This window comes from Lepidochelys kempii, chromosome 2 (genome assembly GCF_965140265.1).
Source record: "Lepidochelys kempii isolate rLepKem1 chromosome 2, rLepKem1.hap2, whole genome shotgun sequence".
Taxonomy (NCBI): Eukaryota; Metazoa; Chordata; order Testudines; family Cheloniidae; genus Lepidochelys; species Lepidochelys kempii.
This window is the reverse complement of record NC_133257.1, coordinates 186912275-186924531: the sequence shown is the minus strand read 5'-3', so window position 1 is coordinate 186924531 and position 12257 is coordinate 186912275. Positions and strand designations below refer to the sequence as shown.

The window sequence follows — 12257 nt, the reverse complement described above, 5'->3', positions numbered from 1 at the left end:
CACCACCAGACCCTTTTGTTTGTGATATAGTTTAAACTAATTTTAATTCCAGTTATCATGGAGAGCAAATATGATTTAAATTTTAAAGAGCACCCATGTACATTACTGGAAACATACCTGTGGAAGCACTGTTAATAATTCAATAATGGTGACCAAAAGGCCTTCTACATTCACATAGTTAGTGTTCCTGTTTGATTTTTGAAATGGATTACCTGCACCATAATAACTGGCCCTCCATTCTGATAGAGATGAGGCTTCATTTTGGGTAACAAGACGCCCATCCATCGGTCTACAGCTTCCAGGTAATCTGGAATATACAAAGAGAAAGTTGTGGGCAGACCAGAGTTTATCCACTTTAAAAACAAAAACAAACTACAAATGGGATATTTTTGTAACCAGTACACTGGGTATGCACAATGTGTATAAGAGCAACAAAAAATGAATTGATGACATTCTGTACTTGCTCATAACTTCAGCCTCTCGGTATGTAGGGAAGTCAAGTGACTTCAAAGACCACACCCAAATCATTCCAATATAGTACAATCTAAAAACAGGTGGTAATGTCCCCACACAACAGAAAAATATACAGTTACCTTCAAGAACATTATCCTTTACAATTTAAGGGTCCAGCCCTGCAAATCCTTACACAAGTAGTCTTGCTGTTTTCCACCCTGTTCCAACCTTATTCTGTCCATATATTTATGCACAGTGCAAAAGGAGTAAGAAAACCTTATTCAGAGAGCATTCACATTTGTTATTCCCAAACTTTTAGTAGAAACAGTAACACAATACCATTCTTGAAAATACAGCCTGACCCGAGAGTCTGGCCACCAAGTCTGCTTGTCCTTGAAACATTTTTATAAATCCTTTTGAGCTCCTTACCTAAATCAGAAGATCGGAGAACAATAGATTCTTTCTTTAATAACCATGCTGGAAGACCCCCCTATGAAGGGAAAGCAAACCATTTCAATTACCATTTTCATGAATTAGAAGGATAAGTTTAACCAGCTATCCCAGAACTATATAGATATTACCAATTAAGTACTAGTCATTGGGGACCTATAGTACCCAAGATCATATTAAAAAATTATCACAATTTAAGGACCAATGCGCTTGAGGCTAAGGGAAGTCACTTAAGCAGGACTTGAACCCACAACTTTTAGTATTCTAGATGAAGAATCCTGCCTTGTGCCATATGTTCAGCGGTAGGGAATCCTTTTACTACTGTACCCCCCTTACTTCCCCCCACAAATGGGAGGACACTTACATTAGACAGAGATCAGATGTTAATTCTGCCTAGAAATTAGAAAGTTTAAATACAAATTTACCATATCCCATTCTGCGCAGATATAAGGTCCAGCTCTTAGTATTACCAACAAGCCAATCTCATTAGCTAGCTCCAGGAAATATTTTATATCTCTGTCACCATAGAAGTTATATACTCCTGGTTTGAATTCATGATAGTTCCATGGCACATACCTGTGAAGAAAACACCATCCATAAGAAGTGACTTAGACTAGAATGAAAAAGGAACTCCAAATAATGACTTAATCTAATTCCAAGGAAACAAACTATTTACATCTTTACAGAACTGTAAAGTTGAGGTGCATTTACTTCCAAACTAATGGAATACAAAATGAATTTAGGACCTAGCTCCTGTAAGGCACTTCTAGAAGCTGAAGGTGCTAAGATTAGCACCAAGTATGATCAGGCACTTAGACGGGAAACAGATGTCTCTATTTTTTCTTGTAGTCATGTATTTTTTCCATACACTCTTCCTTTCTAACAGCATCAATGTCATAAAAACATATTAAAGGCAAAAATAATTAGTTGTGCTTCGTTATCTTGCTTCATAACTCTGAAAAGTCATTGTGAAACAGAAGTGGTAGGTAGTCAAGCAGAAAGCCTCTCACACAGCACTTCTAGGATTTTTTTTTAAAAGTTTAAAAGAGATTTTATGTTTTTTAAAACAAGACAAGAGAACAATGCAGTGCCAATAATACCTTTTGTCGATAGAGGAAAAACAAGAACCAGTACATGCGTGGATTACATAAATGTATGTATTTAAAAGTTACATGCTACCTACAAAATATCAAAATCTTCAACAATTTCAAGCATTTTAATTAAAGCAGTTATTCACAGGTGTCCAGATGCTATAACAGACACTGTCTTGTGTTCGGATACAGAAATTCTCAGATTTGTAACACAAGGGAGGAATCTGCCCAATTTTCTGTGCAGCCGAGCTCCATCCTTTCAGCTTTGCAAAGTAATTTTAATTGCCTTCCCAACCTATCTATAATGTTTCCAATATCCTTATTACCTGGCTCTTCTATAGCCAAGGATTTGAATATGAATGGAAACACGTTCAATGTCAGTTTTGTTTTCTTGCCTGGATTTTAAAGGCAAGTGAGGTACAAGCTGACTGCTTCCATTTAAGATAGGATCATTAAAGCTGACAATTACAATAAATAAATAAAAAGTTACACCCTTCCTTTTAAAACACATCCACCATTCCACAAGTTAAAGCCACTGAAAGAACACATACACCACCACCACTATCGTGATGAATCAGTGTTTTTTTCATCGTTTACAAGGTCACTACTACTGCTGAAAAGGGTTCTTTTGCTTTCTACATTAAAACACTTTGCTGTCGCTTAGACTATATGCTTTATGAAGTGGAGAACAGTAGCACATCCCAGGTTGCTGAACCAGCCACATAATATCTGTTCTATGTTCTCTCTTCCAGTTGCCTACAAAGTGGGGTAGTCACTTTAAAAACCAACAGAGCAACATTAAAGCCCTTAAAAGGCTACAAGGGTTTTTACAAAACTCCTGGAATTATTTTAAGAACTAATATCTACATTTAAAAAAAAAAAAAGTACTGAAACTTTAGGTTCCTAGAGGCAGCTGTTTCTTGGAGAAAGAGTTTCCAAAAGGTATAAATGTATCTGCCCACCAGCTAACAAAATTTAAACAAAACCCAAAAAAACAGACTATAATGTTCAAACATCCGTCATATAAATTCAGAGCAGCCAACAGTATCCATTGGTTCTTCAAAGAAGCCTTTTTGCTACTAATTTATCCTGTGTTTCCTTGCATCCGATGAAGTGAGCTGTAGCTCACGAAAGCTCATGCTCAAATAAATTAGTTAGTCTCTAAGGTGCCACAAGTACTCCTTTTCTTTTATCCTGTGTTGTAAATATCTGGCTCCATCTAGTGGTTAGTTACTTAACTGCATCTTCAGAAAAATCACCTGTAGTCTCAGCCAGGGATTTTCAAACTCCTGTTTTTTATAGTGCAAACAACACTGTAAGAGAGATTGTCTTATGGACCAATATTTCTCCAATGCATGAATACACATGCTATCTTCTCTCCAGTTCACGATCATCTAACAACCCTTTGGCAACTACACCAACAGTTTACACAGAAAGGCAATGTCAGGAAAGTATTTATTTTTAGCTGTCTTTGAATACAGCCGGAAACAAAGACAATGGGCACATGTGGCTAGGCAGTTCTCTATGGCACACCAGTCATCACACTACAGAGTCTGAAATAGTCAGTTTAAGTTAATATCAATTAAACTGGACCTTTTTAAACCTTTGACTATAGTGTTACTAATCTATACTTCAACTCTCCCTACCCTCTCACCCCTTCAGACACCATTACATTTTGAAATATCACCAGGATTATAGCATCCAACTTTAATCAGTTATTTTGGAAGCATTTTTGAAATTTTATCATGGAGATTTAAAACCTTAACTACAGGACCAATCTACTTGCAGAATCAGGTGCTCTCTTATGTCCTGTTGTCATTGTTTACAGGTTGGAGGTACACTAATGGCTTACTAAACTCTCTCTCTTCTCTGAGAGCCTCAGACAGCTAACCTGCATAGTCATGGTCAAGATGGAAAGCAAGGATTGGCTGGCCATTTCTGAAGGGAGGCAGAAAGGAATGAGAAGAAGGGAAGGTCTGCTTTACTTTCACTGAAAGGGATTCATGAGGAACCACACAGCACAAGGATTCAGTTTCCTCTTCCCTGGTGAGCTGCATTAGGAGTTGCTCTGTAGCCAGGACCAGCCAAGTCCCCTGGCCTAAAGCTAAAACAAGCACATCTAGCACCTATTGTAATTTATGGGATCAATGTCAAGCTGCAATTGCAATCTCCATGGAATATTGAAGTTCCAAGAATCAAGCTGCAGCCATTCCTCCCATGAAACATGGAAGCTCTGCTGGGCGTGCAAGGAGTTCCTTGAGGACAGCTACATCCCTTAGAATTTGAGCTTCCATAAAAATAATTCTCCACACAGTCTACATTGTTAACTAAATCAGTAAAGTACTTACTTAATGGTAAAACTAGAACTAAGCACTAATTTTCACAGGGGGACAGTTTGTAAAATCTGTTTGAAGTTTACTCATCTTAGCCAAGTTTTATTAGTGGAGAAAAAAAGAAATCCACTCAATCTTCCTCCCCACCCTCCCATTAACTAAAAACCCACAGAAGCCATATCCAAGTTTTCCTTGGTCAGTGTGAAAAGTTACCACCAAGTCCCGTTAATCAAAATCTGCTTGCCTGGCTAACTGCAAAGTTTCTGATTGATTGTATATATAAACACACAAACACACAGACACTCACACACACACACACAGACAACGGCAACAGAGTTCCTGGGACTTACTGCAGACATCCTCCAACCTAAAAGGCAGCAGCCCCACCCACCTGAGGCTAGTCCAAGGAAAGCATATGGAAAAGAGCAGTAAAATTATGTGACCCCCTTACGCACCAACTCCATGGGTGCTTCAGGGGGTACTCAGCATCTGCAGAGCTGGATTAATATTTCGTGGGCTACAGAGCCCGGACCATGGCCCCGCCAACCTCTTTTTCTGCTCGGCCTCTTCGCTCTGAGGCCTGCACTCGCACCGGGGGAAGGGAGCAGAGGGAGCGGAGAGGAGCACCCACAGGCAAAAACAGAAGTCAGCACCTGTGTGTGACCCCACATCCCACTGTAAACGTGGTCCTGCGGCACAGGTAAGAAAAGTACTTTAAGAAGGTACCTATCAGTCATCCCTGAACTAGCAGCAACCGCTACATACTCAGACAATACCTCTGCAGCCCTACTTCCCTTTCTTTAAGAGCATATGCCTCATAGAGCCACCAATGGACACTAGCACTCCAAACATCCTGTGTACCTTTTGCTAAGTGAGGGAAAAGGGAAGGATGGGAGGCACAAAACAAGAAAGCAGCGAAAAAAACCAACATGCAGAGAAATTTTAAAAAGATAAGTAGGGAAAAAGAACACAGACGAAAGAGAAAATGGCAGGATAAAAATGCAATAATTTTGCCAGGACACAGCATGAGGATTAATCGATCTTGGACTATTAGTGGTAAATAGGCCCAATGGTGGGGTGGGAGCTGAGTTACTACAGAGAATTCTTTCTTGGGTATCTGGCTGGTGAGTCTTGCCCACATGCTCAGGGTTCAGCTGATCGCCATATTTGGGGTTGGGAAGGAATTTTCCTCCAGGGCAGATTGGCAGAGGCCCTGGGGGGTTTTTCACCTTCCTCCGCAGCGTGGGGCATTTGTCACTTGCTGGAGGATTCTCTGCACCTTGAAGTCTTTAAACCATAGAATCATGGAATGTCAGGGTTGGAAGGGACCCCAGAAGGTCATCTAGTCCAACCCCCTGCTCAAAGCAGGACCAATTCCCAGTTAAATCATCCCAGCCAGGGCTTTGTCAAGCCTGACCTTAAAAACCTCTAAGGAAGGAGATTCTACCACCTCCCTAGGTAACGCATTCCAGTGTTTCACCACCCTCTTAGTGAAAAAGTTTTTCCTAATATCCAATCTAAACCTCCCCCACTGCAACTTGAGACCATTACTCCTCGTTCTGTCATCTGCTACCATTGAGAACAGTCTAGAGCCATCCTCTTTGGAATCCCCTTTCAGGTAGTTGAAAGCAGCTATCAAATCCCCCCTCATTCTTCTCTTCTGCAGGCTAAACAATCCCAGCTCCCTCAGCCTCTCCTCATAACTCATGTGTTCCAGTCCCCTAATCATTTTTGTTGCCCTTCGCTGGACTCTCTCCAATTTATCCACATCCTTCTTGAAGTGTGGGGCCCAAAACTGGACACAGTACTCCAGATGAGGCCTCACCAATGTCGAATAGAGGGGAACGATCACGTCCCTCGATCTGCTCGCTATGCCCCTACTTATACATCCCAAAATGCCATTGGCCTTCTTGGCAACAAGGGCACACTGCTGACTCATATCCAGCTTCTCGTCCACTGTCACCCCTAGGTCCTTTTCCGCAGAACTGCTGCCTAGCCATTCGGTCCCTAGTCTGTAGCTGTGCATTGGGTTCTTCCATCCTAAGTGCAGGACCCTGCACTTATCCTTATTGAGGACCATGATTTGAGGACTTCAATAGCTCAGACATAGGTGAGAGGTTTATTGCAGGAGTGGGTGGGTGAGATCCTGTGGCCTGCGTTGTGCAGGAGGTCAGACTAGATGATCATAATGGTCCCTTCTGACCTTAAAGTCTATGAGGAGAGGTATGAAGGAGCCACCCATCTGCCAGTCCATCACACAAAGGAAGAGCCACCAGAAAAACCAATGACCTATTGTACAGAATAATAGAAAGAAGATAAAGGATCTCAAAGGAACAGGAAAGAGAAAGCATTTGAAAGAACAGGAAAGAAACAAAAAGGTTTAAAGGAAAGAAACAGAGCAGAAAAGTGAGAGAGAATCAAAGGGGAACATATAAGAAACTCTGGAGATCATGAACTGTAGAGACAGTGCATAGCACTACACCTAGGTTGGTAGTCAAGATTAGGAAACAGAGGAAAAGAAGAGCAATCAGACCAACTGTTGACATTGTATAGATTAATTTAACAATTTGAGATTACTGTTATTGCAGTTTAGAACCAAATTTAAAAGTAACTATTCGTACACCTTGAAGCAACATCTCCAGGAGCCACCCAGCAACTTCTCTACTAATCCCTCTTTTTTTGCGTGACAGGAGTCATTGGCTATTGGCTTAGATTAATAAAAGAGCAGCAGTCCAACGGCTCTGGAAGCACAAGCATGTTTTTGTAACTCACAAAATAAAGATGGACTCAACCTCCCCAACAAGACAGTCCGGAACCATCAAACAAATCCTCTCTTTTTTCATCCACTCACCTACACTCATTCACCCATCCCCCTCAGAGGGCTCCTTAGAAAACAGACAAGCTGTGCAGTGTCAACAAACTATCGGACTCAGATGAGAGGGAGTAAGTTCCAGATATGCAGGCACTCCCCACTGAGCAAACCATGCCTGCTCATGAACATATCTGTTGACTGTCTGCTAGAGTGTCATAATTTATCTCAACTGCCAAGTTGTAATACAAGGAGAGAAGCAGTTTAAGATACAGGATCCAAATAATAAAAAGCTTTGTAGATTAGAAGTAGAGTGCTATATAACTTTGTTTCAGTTTGCAGGGGGCTCACAATCCTTGAGTTCTAGGTACAAATGATCCCCAAAACTAAGCAAGTCTCAAGTGGATTTAACCTAATGCCATAAATCGCTCCACAACACCTCTTCCCTTGTTGAGGATTCACACAAGTCTTAGCCCCGTTCCCCAGGCCTGTTATGTTCTGTGACCTTGCCTGACCTACAATGGAGGCAATATTAGCGAGGTAGGACAGACAAGAATTATGGAATAAGAAACAAATGTATGTAGCTTCCAACTACTCCTTTCCAGATCAACATTGCTCATATTTGAGTTAAACAAAAATTAAAATTCAGCCTACAGAAGGCCTGCACCCATATCTCAAAACACAGAGTTTGAAGTGGAGCATTTGTCAGCTCAGCTCAGCTCCATATTTCTCTAGGGTGTTGTCAGCTATAATCTAAAAGAGGTTGCCTTGTACACTTAGCTTACCTACCACTCCCTCATTGTTCTAGTTTAAGACTGCTCCCAAAAGTCAATAATTACTTACGTTTGAATAGCATCAAGCCCCGCCATCTTCATCTTCACCAGACGGTCTTTCCAATAGTACCGGGGCACACGGGAGTAATGAATGCTGCCCGAGATGTAGCGGAATGGTTTCCCATCCTTGAGGAAATAGTTGTTGTCATAATCGATCCCAAAACTCCTCTGGGGTGCATTCTGTGTATCAAGAAGATTACCAGGTGTGAGCTTCAACCTCCATGAAAAGGACAATAGTTTTCTGTTAAAACATCCTGCTTATTAAACTCTTCAGTACTCTAGGTCTCTGGAATGTTCTGAAGCATGACCTGCAGGGATAGCATATTGACAATACAAGATCCTGTCCACCCCACCTTTGCTAAAAAAAAAAAAAAAAAAATCCACTTTCACCTAGTGGACTCAGCCTGTTAGGGCACATGTTCTGCAGAGATCGGGGGGGGGGGGGAATGGTCACTCCTGGGTCTCCATTTCTGGGGGGCATTTTTGGACTACTCGCCCCATTTGGTGCAATTTGATCCACTTCAAAAAGGCAAGATGTTGCTCTTCAGTAGGACACGATTTTAAGACCTTTCAGTGGTCAGTACTATTTCAAGGGACTGCTTCAGAGGCTGACAAACCATCCCACCCCTCTCTTCCAGTTGGCAACAGAATTTTAATATGAAGCTCCCAAGATTTGCTTCCAGCACATGCCAAATGAGCTGAGCTAAGCATGATCAAAGGAACCATAGCAGACATGTAGGCCAAGCAGTGATGGCAATATTTAATGCTGCATTGAAGTGGTTTGGTTCTCCACTACTGCCTTACACCTTGGATAGTCTTTCATTTGCATGAAGCAAACGTAAAGCATCACCACTCTGTGCTGGTAGCATCACTTTGCACAGGTCTACCGGACTGCACAAGGTACAGGACAGTAAGAGTCAGGATCAAGGAACCTGAACTGATTCAGAGACTTCTAAAGACTCGTTCAACACATCGAGTCACTGATCAATTCATTCACACTTTGGAAAGGAAACAAATTGCAATGACCCTTCACCTGCTAAATTTCACATTGAAAACTAAAAGGCACAACCACCCCGAGTACTGACACAGACATGTCACAAACTCCATGTGCAAGAATATGTTATCTGAAGGGTTTAAGAGCTTAGTTTCTAATAGGTCGGGGGCTGTTCAGTTGCCCATGCTCTTAAATTTCTATTAGTCTCTATATTAAACAATTTAATCAATTTTCAGGAGAGGTGATGGAAGGAGAGTTGTTCAGACACACAGCCAAAAAAAGACAGCAAATTTCTGCCAAATAAGATATATTATCTATGAAATTAGAAAGACAAAGCAATGTATATTGCAACCAAACCCCTACATTATACAATTACTAATACATTTCCACTAGCACTCCATGTAATATTGGGTACTTCTGTAGCCCCTTTCACCTGAGGATCTCGAAGCAATTACAAGCAGTGAGCTTAGCCTTATCACACCCTTGTATGGTAATAGCTCCATCTAGCAGACAGAAAAACTAGAGCAGAGTTAAGGGACAGATTCTGATACCTTAACTCCATAAATATAGGTTCACTCCTCAAGGGCTTCCACTGACTTTAGTGAAGTGCTACCCAGCTTCAGAAAGGGTACTAGAATCTGACCTTAAGTGACTTGGCAAAAACTGATTACACAGGAAGTCATTGGCAGAGCCAGGAACAGAATCCAGATTGTTCTACAATCCTACTTCTGTGCTTGTAAAGAGACACTGCATTTTAAATTTTGTATTTTTGAGGGGGGGGGGGCGGAATCAATTAAAAATATTTTTAAGGCTATCAACCCCTTTACTTTGCCTCCCCAGAGTGTCTGAAACCCTGCAACACTGAGAACCTGAAAGAGAAACTGACTGCGCACATAAAAATGATACTGAGTTTATTTCCATTCTCTAAGCAGAGGATAACAAACTGACCAATGAACTGGATTTTTATAATTTTCACTTTTAATAGTCTAAGCTGTTAGCCCCAAGATACAGATATTTGTTTACAACATATTACTTTTGAGTTAACAGTGCCACTTTAACCACTAGACAGACGCTTTCCTGTTCCCACGTACGCCTATTTCCTTCTTTCAACCAGTTTCCTTGCATGAGGGTATTGTTTTTAGGTCATTCACCTTCAAGCATGACCCTTTCCACATTTCTGCACACATGCACGCACACAAACACAAAATATGATCTTCATGTAGCATCAGGTAGTAGGTCAGAAATCGTCAAAACACAAAATGGACAAATAAGCAGCATACTTGTCCAGTTGAAACAGACCTTTTAAATTGAGTGAATTTAATGCAGCTGAAAGGCAATGGCCTACTTTAATTCTGGAAGGATGGGCCTAAGTCATCATAGGACAAAATGCTCACACCCTCAACTGAGGGAGGGGCCACAGACCACAGAAAATAGATTCAGTGGAACAATAAATGGTAGATCAGGAAAGCTGGTGGGGGGAGGGGGGAGAGAGGAGAGATTAAAAAAAGGATACTGGATGGGGGCACCAAGTAGTGAACCCTAAACACCACGAACTGCTCCACAAAGGAGATAGTGGAATTCTGCCCAGACGTGAGAGACAATTAGGGAACAGAAATAGGCCCCACAGCAACAGAAAACCTCCCCACTGAGCATCCACTCCCAGACATAGATGGCCATCCCGGCCAATGCCAGGAGGTGAATGTGGTGGTCCCATGACTTTGTGTGGCCACAGACAAGGAATCCATAAAAGAAAAGATGTGGGGAAGTGCAGCCAGCACCTCAGCAGGAGGCAGAACAAGGGTCTGGTGCAGGTAGGCATGTACTAAGGTTTTCCCCATGCTGCAAAACAGGGCAGTTGCCAGAGAACTTCACAAAAACAGTGTCAATATCATGGCTGACATCTGTGGGAACTAAAGTGCATTTGGTGTGGATATCTGATGGATTCTTAACCTTTGCAGGCTTCTCAAAAGTTACTGCTGTCTTCTCCCTGTTGGCATTTGGCTCTAGAGTTCTCCAACAAGCAAACTCTCTCCAATCAAGAGCAGTACCAATTTCTTTTTAAGTGTAGTTTGTGTTTTAAAATTCTCTACTGCGGCTATCAGGAAATAAGGGACCATATTACCTAAATAAAAAAATCCTAAAAGTCTATTTTGAGAGAAGACTGTAGCAGGAAGTGAAGGAAATAAGAAGGAAAAGGGTTTTGGGGGGCTGGGGAGGGAAGAGAGAGAGAGCATCAAATGAAATCTAGTACACTGGGGAGGGGAAGGAAGGGAATGAGTCAAATATGTACATTCAATGGGCAGGAGTAACCTGGAAACAGAGCTGCTGAGAGACTATGGTGATGGGAGCACTAGAGAAAGAAACCTAGGGACTGGGCCAGTTCTAGGATCCCATTGTTGTGGGTGCAGGCGGGTACTTTGGGATCCCTGCATGTCACTATTTAAAAGCCAACCAACCTTCCAGGAGTCCACAGGCTAGACAGTGGGTGGGATAATAATGAACAGCTAATTAAATGTGTATTTGCAATGCAACATGACAGCAAAAGGAGGCAATGCGCTTTCAGGCTGTCTACACAAACAACATGTCACAGACCAAAAAGGTAACAATTAACATGGCTCTGGTATGACAGCGCCTGGAGTATGTTCAGTGCAGGACACAATATTACTAGAAAGAAAAAAGAGCCTAGCCACACTTACAGTTAACGGGGATTAAGGTAGGGTGTGAATTTACAGTGCAATAGCTCTTCCTAAATCACTCTTCCTAAATCACTCCAGAAAAAAGAGTGCCCACAAATGGAATTAGAGTGCTTTGTTCCCATTTAGTTTTAACCACTTTCACAGTTAATCAGGAACAACTCCATGTAGTAGATGAGCTGAAGTGCAACTGAGCAACAAAGATGAAGTGGAAGGAGCTCAGAGGAGCAACAAGAACTCTCAGAATGCTAAAGGGAAAGATTGAGAGGCAAACACACACAGTTCAAGAGTACCACTTAGGGAGTGGGAAATGTGATGAGTGCAAAATTCCAAGGGTGGGGGAGGATGTAGTGAGGTGCTGTAGGATAAAAGAGTGCAAATAAGGAAAATCTAAAATGAACTTGAGGAAAAACATCCGGGCAGCACTTCAGAACGAGGCCATGCCTACACTACAAACTGTGGTTGATGAAAGTTACCTTGATGTACAACCACTGAAGTTTGTGTATCGCTGGGGCAGGAGCACATTTTGTTGCTTGTGTTGCTGCTGCGCTTACCCACCAGTAGTGCTTGTGTTGATGTAAAGTGCGGTGCACTATAGGTA

At 41.8% G+C, this 12257-nt stretch overlaps 1 protein-coding gene across 3 annotated transcripts in view; it reads right to left on the bottom strand.

The window, feature by feature from the left end:
* Nucleotides 1–12257, bottom strand: part of GLB1 (galactosidase beta 1) — a 72363-nt gene that overhangs the window by 44421 nt on the left and 15685 nt on the right. For all 3 annotated transcript variants that reach the window (XM_073333087.1, XM_073333089.1, XM_073333088.1), the window contains 4 exons: nt 7980–8149; nt 1329–1479; nt 883–943; nt 213–307 (listed from right to left, as the gene is read on the bottom strand). In XM_073333087.1, coding sequence (XP_073189188.1) covers nt 213–307; nt 883–943; nt 1329–1479; nt 7980–8149 — 477 coding nt within the window. The remainder of the gene's footprint in view (nt 1–212; nt 308–882; nt 944–1328; nt 1480–7979; nt 8150–12257) is intronic.